The sequence below is a fragment of the Cyprinus carpio genome, chromosome A4 (genome assembly GCF_018340385.1).
Source record: "Cyprinus carpio isolate SPL01 chromosome A4, ASM1834038v1, whole genome shotgun sequence".
Taxonomy (NCBI): domain Eukaryota; kingdom Metazoa; phylum Chordata; class Actinopteri; order Cypriniformes; family Cyprinidae; genus Cyprinus; species Cyprinus carpio.
In genome coordinates this window covers 17,035,460-17,052,405 of record NC_056575.1, presented here as the reverse complement: position 1 = coordinate 17,052,405, position 16,946 = coordinate 17,035,460, and the positions used below count along the sequence as shown (strand labels likewise).

Here is a 16,946-nt window from a genome sequence, read left to right as displayed (position 1 = left end):
CTTTAAAACAGTTTTATCTCAAATCAATATTTTTTGCCATCACAATTATTTATGTGGTGAAAAGCCATGCAAAAAAAGTGGTTTGACAGTACCTATCCCTGAAATTTTCATCTATTTTAAAATTGCAAATCAAAACCTAAATATATCAAAAAAAATATTAAAAATCAACTAAATACATACCAAAAAGAACAAAATAATATGAATATACCCCAAAAAAATAATATATAAAGTAAAACAACATGACTATGTGAATTTTTCATACATACCAAAAAGAACACAAGATTTTAAAAGATGAAAATCCATAATAAATGATAAACATTTACAAAATAAAAATAAAACCATAACAAAAAAAAAACATTTTCAAAAGTTATTTTACTGGATTGGAAAGTAAACAATCCATAAGTCTGCAAAAAGAAAGCTTGAGATGTAATAATACAAGTCTCCCTGGAATAAACAATCCATAGGCACCAAAAAGAAAATTGAGATTAATAATGTGTGTAATTAGGATACATAAACACTTAAAGGATGCTTACAATAAAGCAAAAACATCATTTATATTATATCAGTATATAATCATTTCCAAATTTGTTATTATTACAAATGACATTTCAAAATGGCAGATGCTGTTTATAATAAATGCAAAACAAGGTAGATGCGGCAGATGCTGTTTATAATAAATGCAAAACAAGGTAGATGCTATTTTCAATAGAAGATAGCTGCTGAAGTGATTGATATAATACATGTAAATGAAACAAATTTCATCTTGTTCACATTAAGTGCAAATTGTTATAAATGCAGTTCATACAAACTGTATGTACTGTAGAAGTAATATGCTATTTAAACTAAGGGTAAACTGTCTGAGCAAAGACGGCTTGGAGCAAAAATAGCCTTTGCCAACAAGTTTGGCTGTTTGCACTTAGTGTGAAAAGACACTCCATTAAATAAACTAGCCAGGGTGTGAAAAGTATGTTTCAAGGGATTGTATTTTCTAAAAGTGCACAGGGAAAATTTGAAGAAATACCTACATTCAGAGAGATAAAAAAGAACTTTTGCTACATGTAGCTACATAAAGTTCACCTGACATTCAACTAACATCTGTGCTCTGATCCTATTCTGGCATTGTAAGAAAAAAAAAGGGGGGGGGGGATGGCCATTCCTTTTTCCCAAGCCCTGCATAAAACAAGACAGGAGGAGAACACCTTTTTGGACATGACACGGCCATTCTGTTTTCCTTATACATAAACACAATCAAACATCTATGTTGAAACCCACACACAATCTCCTTACTTTCTTTACTCCTCTCCTGCTGTTTTCCTCTCTTTTGGGGAAAAGAAACATTCCCATTCTGTTCACGAAGCAGGTGAAAACGCAATTTAGCACGTTATACTCAGTCCGCTTACCAACTGTCCTTCATTCACACACTGGTGTCCTCTAAATGTCCTTTACATGCTCTTTCCAACATATATACACTCACAGAGCCCTCATAATCCTACTCCTTTTTTAATTGTTAAAGGAAAGCACATTCCAGTCCCCAAATCTCTCTGTCAATCCAAACTCAGATTTCAGCGTCTCGTCCCAGAGCACACACACACACACCTGCTTTAGATTCAGTCTGAGCTTTCACAGGTATTAGGCTACCCTGCAGAAAATGAACTGCTTTATCTAATGACAACCCCTCTCTCTTTTCACTCACTCTCTTGGAGAAAAACCTCAATTTGATTCAAAATTGGCTTATCCTTATCTGTCGGGGTGTTGGAGGCGATGAAGTGTGGGTAAGGGAGAGACTGGTTTATTTTTATTTTGCTTTCTTTGATAACGTTAAAAGCAGGGCTGTCGGTCAATTAACAGATTTTATCAAATTGTTTGAATAAATACCAAGATAAATCAAATAAATCACATTTATCTGTATTTGATAACTATAATCAGTAACAATAATGTGATACAATAACATGTTTCAGTGTATATTCCTTCTTCATACAACCAAAGTATATTTATATCAACAAAAATAATAAAATATCAATATAATAATAAAACACACTCACAAAAACACACAAACACAAAAAACACTCTCTCAAAATTAGCTTAATTTTACACACACACACACACACACACACACACACACACACACATAAATATATACAAATAAATATATATATATATAATGATAAAAAAATATGAATAATACAAGGCATATTTGTTATATGTGCACTATAAATGCAGGGTAAAATTTGGTACTTCTGGTTTAAGCCTCACCCAAGACTGATTTTAGCCAAATAAAGGTAGAAACAGATAACTTTATCAAATAAATATAATGGTTTCACTGCACAACCCTAGTAAATTGCATAATAAAATATACAAGTGGCTTTAGAAATCATGATATTTATTCCTATTTCACATAATTGCAAATAAGCACCAGATCACACAATGCGTTCTTAAATCCCATATGCACTTTTTGTTAAATTGTTTGTCTATGTATAAATGTATTACATGATTTTGTCTGACCATTCCAAAGATTTATCACAATTTTTCAGCCATGAGCGCCTCATTTTTAAAATATTGTGCAAGTTATAAGTACAGTAGTGATACTTTGAAGAAAAAAACAAACAAAAAAAGTAGTTAAATTCTATTACAATCCATCTACCTGTTTGAACACAATAATAACATTTTAAAAACTTAACAATGGCACTGATAGAATGACAAATACTGACTACTTTTATGCTTTTATACTACTTAAGGCAATTTTGGAATCCACTAATGGCAGATGCTAAAATTTACAGCAAAGAGTGCTGATACATTAAAATTAATTGCATTTAATGATGCCAAATGAGATGTACATACATTTGCATGAACTAAATTAACATTTTATTTACACAATATCAATTTAAAATTCACATTAATTGGGAAAAAAAATAAATGTATTCACTGGCAAAACGGTTCCAAAAGAGAAAGAAAATCATATGGAGAAAGACAGTCACAACACGGTGATTAAATGATGACAGATTTTTCATTTTTGGGGGAACTAATCCTTAAATGACAGAAGAAGCTGAGTCATTTGAGGGATTTAACAATATGTTCAAAATTCTCACTGTACTTTCCTTTATTTGGAGGAAATCTGATGAGCAGGTGGGAATTAACCAGCTTGGCAGCTGGTATCGTCCTCCCAAATGATTCATAATCAAGTGCACACATTCACTCACCTCTATAAAACAGACGAATCCCTTCTGTTACATTCAACCGTGAATATTGTCGCCATCAACACAGGGCAAAGAAGGTTTCACACGGTGAAGGTGGAAAATAAATCAGCAGATTATGCACCTTCTCTTTCATGAGATGGATAATGAGCCGCTGTGTGCAAATGCAAGCCTATTTGTCAGTTATGTAAGTTACCACATCAGGAACATGCTGTTAAATGCTGTCTGGAAATGGGATTTTGATGCATTTTTTTTTTTTACTAATCGTTCATGACTCATATTCTTACATCTACTTTTATTTGTCACTGCTATCACAGGCACACAAATACTTTCCATACAAAAGGCATTCATTAAGAGGTAGGAACAATGCATTTTGCCTTGCACGCTGTAACAGCAATGAAAGGGAAAATAAACAGAAGCTAGTACATGGAGATCTTGGATGGTTTAATATACTACAGAAAAGCACTGCTTCATTTGAATAAACTTTTTACTTTTTAAAGCCACATTCCCCCAATGACTTCCTTATAGCTGATTAAGAACTGTTAATTAGGTCCTCTATCTTCAGGTTATTTCTCTCACTTTAAAAGATCTACAAATGGCACTGAAGCGCCATTGCATGGGGTAGTAAATGTAGAAGTACGGGTAAAAGTCATGGATTTCTTCAATTATTGGTGTGGGATCTTTAATTTTCTTTTAAAATAGACTGTACAATAGGAAGCATAACAGAGGACCCACTTTATATGATATGATTTTGTCTTTAACCATTCTGTAACATTTATGTCATTTGATACCTTGCACTTATTGTGTGCATACATGTTTTTACAATGTGCTTATGTTTAAAAAAAAAAATTACCTGCATGTAAGTACATCTGTAAATAATTTTCAGTTACACTTTATTGTACATTTAAATAATGAGTAATATTAATTAACTACATGTACTTACTATATGGTTAGGGTTAGGATGAATGTTTGGTTTACGGTTAGTTGCATGTAATTATGCATAATTTATTGCTATTACAATAGTAAGAACATGTACTGTAACGTCTAACAAGGAAACCATAAAATAAAGTGTTACCTAAATGTTTGTAACAGCATCTGTAATTATAATACAGCGTGAAGTTAATACACTGTACCATGTTTGAATATACACTTTTGTATTGCACACTTTATTTATATTTTTTATGTATTTATTTTCATGTATTTATTTATTTATTGACATACATACACATTTGAGGTTTTGATTAACCACAACAGCTACGTAATCGAGAATAATCATCAAAATTGTTGGATACAATATAGTGGCAATACTTATGACTGGATTTTAGTTCAGTAATGTTTACTGTATATATTGGCCTTGGGAAAAGAGAAATCAAACATATTCATAGTCAAAAAACAAAAAAAGTTAATACTCAAAACATCAAAATACATGAATCATATTGTTACAATTTGAAATGTGTCAGATCACAATTCAATATGCTTAGCCAGGGATGCCATTTTGTGCAATAACGAACTGTTTTCATCTACAGGGTAATTAGTCATGAAGGAGCAACAGTTTGAGAATATCCTTGCTGAATCACACTTCTTTAAACTGCCAGCATGTTTATACTGAAGCTATGTGAATGCTAACACATCCGATTTAATGGAACAGACATTTGAAAAATAACCCTGTTAACCCCCTGAGTGCTGAAATTTGTTGCCACCAACTATGTACATTTACAATTTGTTATTCAGCATTAGCATCTGCATTTGCTTAGAATAAGTCTCCAATCTTAATCTGTTTATGATACATAGTCCAGCACAGTCCTGATTCAACCTTCCCATCATGCACCTCTGTTATATTTTGCGTATAGAGAGCTCTTATCAAACTATGCCTCAGTCACTCTTGGCTGAACATAGAGAATAGACATGCGGGAGCAGAATTTTAATTGGCAGCAATGTGACACTGCAGAAAATAAAGCCAACAGGATTTATAAAGTGGAGCTGCATTTCTCCAGCTTTTAAAACAGGTGTCTTGGTTGGAAAGGTGTATGTGGGTGATAGGACAGTTACAAAAGCAGACAGTTCCACTGCATGCTAATATCACTGATAAGTGATAAGTGGCAAATAGAAAAAGAAACTGATATATGGAATATGCAAATTAGTACATGATAAACAATGTGCAGTTAATTAATAAACACTGATTTAAAAAAAAACAGACATACAAAAATTTATATACATGAATTTATGAATTTAAGAATTTATATCAAATGAACATACAAATTACTATACACATCAAATGTGTGTGTGTGTGTGTGTGTGTGTGTGTGTGTGTGTGTGTGTGTGTGTGTGTGTGTGTGTGTGTGTGTGTATGTGTTTACATACACACACACACACACAAAAGAGTCAAAAAACTTGAATTTACTCTATACACAAGTTATACAAGCTTATTTCAAATCAGACATTTATTGTAGCATCTGATTTCTGGGGGTGTAGCAAAATAATATTTGAATGCCTTCAGGGAGATTGCTATATTGCAGTCATGCATGAATTTTCTAAATTATATTCCTTGCTAGTAAACCGACATGATCTTGATGTTAGCTAATCCTTATAAAAATCCATTATGTAAGAATAAAGGAACAAACTGGTCCTGCATTAAAAATAAAATCTCAATAAAACATGTTTCAGATTAGGCCTCTGTGAAATGAGCTTGAAGAAATTAGCTATTTGGATCAAAAAATGCATCCACAGTGGAGAGAATTGCAATGTCTAATTAGGCATAACAGTAAGGAATACAGGAATCGGGATAGAAAAGTGATCTTACACTGCTATAAAGATCATACTTTAATAATAAAAGGATGCAGTATGCAGTAAGCAGCAGTTACACTTGTTAACTCTGAATAGTTGGTGGTCACCAACAAAACCAGTCATAAGGGTAAAGTTTATCTGAAAGCTGGATAAATAAGCTTTCCATTGATGTATGGTTTGTCAGGATTGGACAATATTTGGCCGAGATACTGTACAACTATTTGAAAATCTGGAATCTGAGGGTGCAAAAAAAAAAAAAAAAAAAAAAAAAATCTAAATATTGAGAAAATCGCCTTTAAAGTTGTCCAAATGAAGTTCTTAGCAATGCATATTACAAATCAAAAAATAATTTTTAATATATTTACGGTAGGAAATTTACAAAATATCTTCATGGAACATGATCTTTACTTAATGTCCTAATGATTTTTGGCATAAAAGAAAAAATCAATAATTTTGACCCATACATTGTATTTTTGGCTATTGTTACAAATATACCCCAGCAACTTAAGACTGGTTTTGTGGTCCAAGGTCACATTAATGTGGTATTACGACAATGATACTTATAAAGCAGTGTTTTTCTGCTAATTACAGATTGCAAGACCTGAAATCACTGTGCCCTTAAATGGAGACAGTAAACAGAAACATCCAAATGGGAGCCTCTAGGACAGGTTTGGAAAGCACTGCTATTTAGTGTCAAAATGTGTATTTATGGCAAATCCATTAAGGTATATCTGAAGAGTGATGATGAACACCAAAAGACAAAATTTGAAAGCAAAAACTGTACAATTCCATACAGTTTGATGGGCCATAGAATCCTATCAAGAAATGGTGGTAACATAACTAACAGATACAATATTAACCCAATAGTCTCATTATTGTAGTGTGCTATTAATTAGACAGCTTGTCCAACTTTTAAAATATCTGTATGTTTGGAATGGAGCAAGATGAGATTAGGGAAAAGGGAGTGAGACAGCACTTCAAATAAAAGCAGAGCTATTAATAGGGTCAGACACACCCAAGGTGACAGGCATCAGGAAGGGGGTGTTAGCCACAGCTGGAGACATAACTAGATAACAGGAGTGAGATAACAAAGTGAGACAGAGAGAGACTAGGATTTGGTGAGGTTTTGAAGAGCAGCCCTCATGCAGCTATATTAGTGGCAGGTGAGGACAGCTTGATAAAATGAGAGACTAAAATATCTGGCATTAGTCACTTCAAGCAAGAGTTCTGTAACCATAGCAATCAACTGGAGATAAGAGGTTCTCAGGATACTCACATGTTGAAGAGGTTCAGACCAATACGATATAGGCGTTTTCGCATGACGTCAGTAGAGAGGGTAGGAGATTTGCAACTGGTTGGGTTTTCGCAGTGGTATCGGGGCAAGCTAAGAATCATGGCCTGTAAAGCCTCTTTGGACGAGACCTCAGAAGTCGACCGGGCTGATGTGGATGTACTGCTGCTACTCATCTGCTCTGAGCTGTTGTCCGCTGTGTCTGATTCAATTCGTTTAGCTTCCAAAACCTCTACAATCGGGGTGACTGGCGTCTCTGCAACCTCTGGTGGAGACAAGCTTTCAGAGGTTATTGCTGTCTCTGCTGGAATTGCTGGTTCTGGAACTTCCAGTTTCTCCATTGCCAGAGGTGGAAGATCCTCCCCAAGCTCCTCCTCACTTGGAGGAGGATCTGGGAAGTCATCATCTGGTACTTCCTCAGCATCCCACTCTAGTGGTGGAGGAGCTGGATACTGGGGAGATGCCGGTGGCTGTCCTTGTTGATGTTGTTCCTTTGCATCATTGACCGGAGGTTGCTGTGGGCTTTCAGTAATTATGGCCCCCTGCTGAACACAATTACTGAGGGAAACAGAGGTGGAGGACTCCATAACGGAAGAGGACAAATGAAAATTCTTGCTGTCAATTTGAACTGTCACATCCCGGAAGGCCATCATCAGCTTGCTGGCACTCCGGGCCACATTCTCAGAATTATCTACTTGGCCTGTTCCACTATGGAATGTGGCAGGGTCCATGGGGCCACCTTCTCGGACTGTTCCTGCCAACCCAGTTTTGCCACCAGCTGTAGTAAAGGCCTCTGAGCTAAACTGGTAGGTGCCACCTTCTTGGAGTGAACACATGGTCTTCATGCTCCAGTTGCTAAGTGCATCATCAATGGATTTGGCAAGGGACTGGACTTGCTCATTGAAGGAATCTTCAAGATCAGTAAGGGAGCCACCTACCGTGGTGGGCAGGGATGGGGACCGGACAAGGGGGATACTTGTCAGATTGCAGCCTTCAGCCAGCGCCCGTTCAGCTGAGATACCCTCTGTATTTTGCACCCGCACTTTTCGCAGGGAGATACGGCGTGGCAAACGACTTTCTAGGAGGGAGTTTCGGATCTTCTCAAAGTTTTTGCTGAGCTGATACTGGCGAAAGGCTGTCTGGATCTTGCAAGCAGCACGGCGTGAGATAAGGTGGCCCCCATATTTGTGCTCTAACATTTCGATCTGCAAAGAAAGAGATATGAAACAAGGTCAGATAAGGCAACATTATGACAAGCACAGACAAATACCCACAGTAAGAGATGACAGCGTGAAATTAAATCAATAGCAAGACTTACTACAAATTGCTAAATATCATGACATGCTGAGACAAACCAATTTTCCAGTCTCCAGTCTGCATTTCATGCAGAAACTCTTAATAACATTTGCCAATAAATGTATACAACACTGTATACAAAAAATTACCCCACATTGAAAAAAAGAAGCATTGAAGTACATGTGGTAAATTGTGCATTTACAGTTGTGTTAATTAGACTGCATTTATAAAAACTGCTTCAAACATTCCTTTTGAATAAAATTTGATTAAATAATTTGTGGACATAGCAGGTGAAAAGATCAAGACAGTTAAACTGTCAAACTGAAAAGCGGCATACTCTGGGAACTGTTTGGCTGAAAATCAAAGGTAAATCACCCTAAACTAACACTTTCAAAAATTATTAAATTTTGAGTACCCATGTGGTAAGAACCTTTGCCTGCCAACTTCTATCCATCCATTCATTTTCTAAATTGTTTGTTCTATGTAGGGTTGAAGGGACGCTGGAGCCTATCCCATTATCTCGGGCCATACCCAGTCCATCACAGGGCCTGTTTAACTGAAATGACAGAAAGGGAGTGATATTCCATTAAAATCTACAAAATAATGCCAAAAGTAAAAAAATAAAATTGATTTTGGAACTTTACATATGGCTGCTAATGTAAAATAGATACAGACTTCACATTTGTTCATCATAGCCAGATTAGGGCATTACTGAGACCATACAGACAGTCTATGAGGGACTCTGATTTGATAAGATTCCATCTGTAGCCCCAACATTACCTTCAAAGCTGACAAGAGTAATAATTTGTTCCGTCAGTCATGAATTCTTTCTAGAAAGTGAATGCAAGGCCACTATCTGATATCCGAAGCTGAATTTCACCTGCTAGTCTATTGTGCTCCCATCAGCTGTCAGTGTGAGCTCAGATTAGAGCTCATTAAAGTCCTGCCGTTTCAAAAAGTGTGATAAGAGAGAGTGATCAGATGCAATTAGTCATTGTTACGGATTCAAACTCCCTGAGAGAAGTTTGAAAAACACAGAAAAAGCCTAATCTTAGTAATCTACATTTGTCTCAGACTAGGTAAGAAAGGAGAGATATGGCTGGGGAATATTAAGTTTTGAATAGGTTCTGGGCTCTGAGCTACAGAGTTTCTTATCAGAAGAGGCTACAAGCTGAGAATGCTGCTGCCTTCGACCCCCGCAGATAGTTCACAACCCACCTTGAATATTCATTGTTTTTACCCAGAATGTTCCATTGGTGCAGTCTTCCAACAATAGACCCTCTCTTAAAGTAAATATGAACCTTGAAACAAAGACTGCAACAAAACTGTTTTGAGCTGTATTTGAGCATGAGGCCTCACTTCTGGAACTTTATCGAAAGCAAGGGATGATTTAGCAGTAGTGGCCTTGGACACAAGATGGGTTTTCAAAAATGATGCTACAGTTGCCAATGATGTTTTTTTTTTCGTACACTATACGTGCCTTGAAATATGATGGTGAATAAATCAAGGATGTTCCCCCTGTTTCATAGAGCAGATATATCTGACATTCAGTGTTATTCAGTTTTGAGCTCTTGGAAATGTTAGAGGGATTAATGACAGTATGGCTGAAACACAGTGAGATGACCTAGAGAGAGGATGCAGAGACAAATTCGATTGCTGGGATCAGAGAAACCACAAGTATAGCTGTGATCTATATAACCCTGAGGTGTGGTAAGAACACCATGGAAATCAGGGTGCATAACATAGCAGAGGCATGAAAAAGGGTTAGAGCAAAAGACAAAGAGACAAGAAGGCATGTAACGAATGCAGTCCTGCTGCAAATCCACCCATTAGCCAGCTGTCAGGTCCGTTTCCGATCACTTTACTAAGCGGCGCCAGGGAGAGAGATCATTCCGGAACCACTGCAGTCAGAATGGAAGGGGGTTATAGCAGTGACACCACTCCCTATCAACTCAGCCCAGGCAAATCAGACTTGACAGTTGGATCAGCACTCTGTCCAAGCTTACTTCTTCACCATCCCAGCAGAAAATGACATATCACACATATCCATACAAGACAGGTCTACATAAACTACACAACAAAGGTGATGTAGGCAAGTGTTAAACAAAAACCCTTAATTAGAAATCATAAAATATACTGGTAATCCATCAATGCTAAGAAATGTGTAAAACTAAACATTGGGTAATTACATTTGTTGTCTAATTAGAAATCATAAAATATACTGGTAATCCATCAATGCTAAGAAATGTGTAAAACTAAACATCTTTGCCGTTTTTCTTTGATAACACCTTACAATTAGCAAGCTGAAAATTTAGTCAGCTGATCGTAAGGCTAAAAAAGCTTGTAACATAAAATTAATATTTAAGAGCTACACAGAGATGAGTGAAAAAGCAAATTTGTTTTCAACTGAATAAACATATACTTGCAATTTAGATTTTTAAATGTAATGTCAAATAGCTGCCTGTTGTTCTTGTACTGTAAAGATATGAATATACATTTTGCATGAGACACTATTGAAATCAAAAGGGCACCCACTAGAAAATGTTGCTCTGTAAATGCAATCTCATTGGCTCAGCTGGTCTTAACTGCTTTCTGTCACATATATGTTCATATTTGGTGCTTGACATTAGTCTCTCATTTGCATTGATTTGTGTCTCAAGGATACATGTATATTTATGAGGCCATCAGCATAAGACAGGATAATCAAAGGTCTCATTGGGAGGTTAGGCACACCTTCATTAGCATAAAGAGGCAATCACACAGAAGAGATGCTGTAGCAGTTATCTATGAAGACATCAGCCTCTGAGAGATCGTGTCTAGAGTCACTAAAGCCAGATTATCAGCACTCAGACACCCTCTGAGGGAGCTGACTTTGCTAACGGTGGATCGCGCATCATAGCCATTAGATCAGCATTTCAGCCTTGTCAGTCAGGATAGTTCTTAAAGGATAGAAAGTAAAGCGATATATTCACACCTGTGACTGCACATCATTGGAATTCCTAAGAGATGTTGCAACGTTGCTTGGAAATCTGACAATTGACAATTGTGATTCATTGATGTGATGCTGGAATTATAGTAATTATTAGATTTTATCTTGTAAAAAGCATCACACGTATATTTTGTGAACTCAGCTCAGAGTCATCATGCAATAATTATGCTAATTCTGAATAATATTTATGATTCAGATTATTCAAAATTGAAATTTATCAACCACTGGCTTTTATCATACTACTGATTTATAAAATCAATAAGGATATATAGATATTAATATTAATAAATACTATTCATCATATTCAATAATTATTCACTGAAGACTGCAATTTTTGCCACTGTGAATTTTAATCTTCAGAAATAAATAAGAATAATACAAGTGATTCTGCAGTATTTTGGTATAAAACATTTCATAGCAGCCATTAAATTTGCTAATCCACTTTTTCAAACATCAGCAGTACATAGACGAGAGTAAAAAAGTTAACGCATCAAACTTTCCTGCATGTCGCTGCTTGGAAAGTCTGTCAGAAAGTTTTGCAGAAGGGATTCAGATTAGTTCTATTTATAAAATGGTAGGCTGAGATATGGACCCATTTCTCATGAATACCCATTTTTCATTAGCCTGGGTTTTTCTGAGTGATTATAGTAAGAAGAAGTTCACCCTAATGCATCACATGCTACAGCTTATCTGCAATATTAGGAAAAAATTAATAAACAGTGTTCGATTGCACTCTAAGGGCCCTATCATACACCCGGCGCAAGGTGCGGAGCAAGTGTTTTTGCTAGTTTCAGCCCGACACAGTTCTCATTTTCCCGTCCTGCACCGCATTGTTTAAATAGCACATGCATTTGCGCCCATTTGTGCGCCCATGGGCGTGCTGGTCTAAAGGTGTGTTCAGGCACATTGTTGACTCGTTGCTATTTTGAGTAACTGAAAATAGACTGCGCCATAGATCAACTTAAACCTGGTCTAAAGTCTGGCGCAATATTTTTTCTTTGTTATTTAATGAGTGTGTTAGTAATATGTGTCTATAGGCAGGTGCACAACGTGTGTACACTTTGTTTATTACATACACAGGGATGCGCAGCAGCACACAAACTAAAAATGAAAAATTCCATTCCACCATGTAAATAGCGAACCCGTCATGGCGCGAGTGCAAATGGCTTTTAAAGGGGATGGGAGATGAGACTCAGATTGGTTTATTGCACGTTTATTGCCCCAAAAAAAACACCCATTACTCATTAGGAGAATAGGGACAACACATTTAGACCATGAGCCCAGGCACGCCGACCGTTTTCCCGTCGTTAAACTAGCAAAAGTGGATCCGGACACACCCTGAGTGCACCTGGGCCATGCGCTTTAGACCATGCACACATATCCACAAAACAAAACACAAAGACCGATGCCCTGGCTTCCGTGGTAGAGTACTTGTGAAAAACCGGGAATTCTCTAGAACGGGTTATGAAGATGATCAGTCAGTTCTGAGTGGCACTGGACATACAATTAAGTTCTAGCAAGCTAACTAATGTGTGTCAATGAACAACTGGAGTACAGCACTCCACTGACTGGATAGACTTCTTCAAAAGCCAGCTTTATGTACTTGTAAATACATGCCATGAAATGAATGGTAATGCACATGGTCAATGCTAAACTGAACAACATTTTACTAAAACTGGCATTTTCCGATGTACTGCAGTAATTTTATAAGCCTTTTTAGTATGCGTCTTTCAGGCCTACACGTCAAAGTGCCAGCAGCCTCAAGTCGGGTAATTTGTCAGCTCTGTTGGGAATATTATGTGTGAACAAAGCTATAACAGTAACAGTTTGAGCATGTGCAATTTTAGGACACTCCAACAAAGGTCTGTTGCCAAAAAGATTGAATCAATCCAAGCTGATGCCACTGTTTATAGGAGATTTCTCCCAAATGACATATTGGTGGTGGAGTGTGAATAGCAATGTGTATTAAGCACAGGTGTGGTTTTCTGACTCCACCTATTCAACATATTCAAGTTAAAGACTTAGTTGAATATGTTACTTAAAAAAATTAAATTAAATTAAATTAAATTAAATTAAATTAAATTAAATTAAAAAAATAATTTAATTTTAAAGGAAGGTTTTAAATTCAAAAATTTTGAATGGTTTCATATTTTCAATTTAAAAAACCTTAATATTCATATCATTTATTTATTATTTTATTTGTTTTTTCCATTAATAACATTTTTATTCATTCATTCTGAAATTTAGCTAAATTTGCCCAACACTAAACCCCTGAATAAAGGACTATACTAAAAGTTTTTGGCATTTATGGCATGCATTTATGTTTCAGTTCTATCTGTATGCTTGTACGTGTGTTTTTGTGTGTCAACGAGAGAGAGATACTAGTATACTCTAGTACTAATCTGCAGTGTCAGACTCTGCACCCTTATCTGCCTTCAGGAGAGATTTCACACCTCTACAGACAGAAGATCAATGGTATAATGCAGACACACAGAGAATCGTAAAAGGGACTGCATATACTCATCTTCTCAAGCACAAATGCTGGTACACACACACACACACAAACATGTCAGTGCATAGCACAGTGTCTCACTCTGCAGCCACATTCATATCAACATTTTGATTTCAGTACATCCATATGCCACTCATTATGACTGTAGCCCAGCCCAGTTTCTGCAGAATCACTGCTATATGTAGCAGTCATTTTTATAGTCTATTATATGTTATTTGTCATATAATGCATGATGTGTATGATGTGTGCAGCTTGTCTCGGGTGCACATGGAGAAATGCATTAAATTACGTCTTTTGGATATTGGAAAAATTGTGAATAAATTAATGGGTATTAACTGTGGGCTACTTGCATGTGTTATAGTATCACTTAAAACACAAGAGTGGGTAAAGGTACTTCCGGTTATCCTAAATGCCGGAGTCGGAGAAACCTAAATCTTACCTTTTATATATGTTTACAGGATTTATAGTATCACTTAAAATACAACTAAGATCTACATTGCTATCATTACTATACTATATATTTTAATTGAGCTAGTGGCTTTTGAAACTTATGTATGTTTGGATCAGGCGAATGAATGAAATTTACTTATCCGTAGTGTTTGCGAAATGAAAGTTGTCTTGAACTCATGGTGTGTACACACACACAATGTCTAATTGTACAAATTATTGTAAATACACAAATAGGCTATATAACTAAACTTTTTGTTTTTTTAAATAAAACATTTCAAAACAATCAAAGCAGAACTTTCAACTATGTTAGCTTATAAAAACAAGTAAACATTACATTGCATCTTTACCCATCAATAATTATCTTATTTCTCGAAACTACTTTTTTTGTGTGTGAACTGAAATACATTGCCTTGTGAGACATAGGCTGCAATTAATCTTCATAATTATCCGTTTCTCAAAAAAACATTTTCACAACATATTTTAACATTTTATAATAAACACACAATTATCTTTCTATCAGACATATTTTCAGATGAAAATAGTAAAAAAAAAAAAAAAAAATTGAACAAAGATAATTCCAATAAATATAGCTACAAATTTAAAGGTTTTATTTTACTGTACAATTACTGAAAACACACTTAAATTTTGTGAAAGCACAGCCTGAGCCACGCGCATCAGTAGACTAGTGCAGATTAATTCTCACACTTAGTATTTATAGTATAATTAATAGTATTTATAGCTCCTAAGAGGCTATGTGACTATGAGGAATGATTACCTCAAAATGTATGTCTGTATGCAGTTTTCCCTATCCACCTTATTTTTCCCATTAGAGTGGGAAATTTGTAAATTTGTAAATTTTGAGGGTCTGGCTTCTGGTGCCATCTGCTTCCAGCTATTTTTAGCTGTACAAAACAGATATTGCAAATTGGTGTGACTTACCACATTATTTTAATGTATTATCTTAATTATGAATTCACTGGTTTGTAGAGCAAACAGTTTTACCATTTACTGCACTTTGTTATTCTTCTCGTTATTTCCCTATGGCGGCTAAAGCCGAAAGGCTTTGTATATTCACAGAAAATGGCTTACTTCCGTGTTGAAGAATAAGGTGGATTGCTCATATGCCAGTGATTAATATGCCATAGGTTGCCGACCCCTGACCTACAACAACAAAAGTAACCAACAGCAGCAGTAGCAGCATATCAGCTCTATTCCACCAAGACCAAATACATTAATATCGTCATATGCATTTTGTCATGATACAACAACATTTTTGAGAGAAGAACATCGAAAGTACAGAACATTGAATGAGACATTTGCTCGTTTGGTCTCATGTATGCAACCGCTACCTGATCCTATAACTCCAATTTGAACCTATGACTTTTCAAATCCTTGAATATAACATGATTTATAACTTAAGGACTAACTTAAAGATTCTGTATAGCGGATTTATGATTCCTAAATTCGGACTGTACATCGATAACCTGTTGATATATGTTGAATAATTCATCAAGTTATAAAAAAAAGTCAAATTACTTAACTTAGTACATAGTAAAGCTTTATGTGCTATATCTATCAGTGAAATTTGCAGTGTACACTTTTGACATAGTACAATAAAAGGAGACATTCACTTACTGAGCTTCTAGGTTACAAATATATATAAACTTTTCGTTTAAAATTTACTTTGATTATATATATGTAATTATGGTTTTTAGCATGCTTCCCAACATCTATTAAAAATGTGTTTGTAATATTAGAATCTTTGCTAAAATTCAATCTAATTATTTATTATTAGAAATCATTCTAATTATTTTAATTTAAGATTTAATTACTTCATTGTAATTGGACTTCTTCAAAACCTTAACATTCTGAGAATTCCCTTTGTGTCCCCAGCTATATGAAATCAAGTTTGTTTGTTTTTTTTTCTGCCAAATTATCTGTAATGCTACTCCTTCAGAATTTATTTTTATTTAAATATAATTTGATTTTGCACTTATATTAAAAGCAGAATAAATCACTGTCATTTTGTAATGCAAACATAATTCTATTAGATATTTCTGAGCAAAAACAGTGGGGGATGGGGAATGTAATTTGCAGTATGAACACTCAGCAAGAAAATGACAACAAATGGAGGATGGGGATTTTAAGAGAACATTTGTGTTACCATGACAACACAACCTTTTCTCATCCTCTCCTCCCATCCATCTCCCTTGCTGTCGCTTTTGCCCTCTCTAACTCTGTCATCTCAATCTACTTCTCTCCAACGTACCCCTCTCAAACCTTTGATAGCCCCTGAATGAGGCTGTCTTGTTGTTTTCAGTTCAGTCTTAAATTCTGAAAAGAAACATGTCTGTGCTCTAATTGAGCCCCAGTACAGATATAACTCTGTTCCAAAACATAGTGAGCTGACATGCAGTCTACTGCATACATAGG

The 16,946-nt window shown here is 35.6% G+C and overlaps 1 protein-coding gene across 4 annotated transcripts in view; it reads right to left on the bottom strand.

Annotated features, from left to right (window-relative positions):
- Positions 1 to 16,946, bottom strand: part of LOC109065022 (IQ motif and SEC7 domain-containing protein 3-like) — a 129,445-nt gene that overhangs the window by 47,447 nt on the left and 65,052 nt on the right. For 3 of the 4 annotated variants that reach the window (XM_042743354.1, XM_042743353.1, XM_042743357.1), the window contains one exon: positions 7,252 to 8,471. In XM_042743354.1, the coding sequence (XP_042599288.1) occupies positions 7,252 to 8,471 (1,220 nt within the window). Of the gene's footprint in view, positions 1 to 7,251; positions 8,472 to 8,977; positions 9,927 to 16,946 lie in introns of those variants that run through there. The other variant, XM_042743355.1, reaches the window with a different exon arrangement.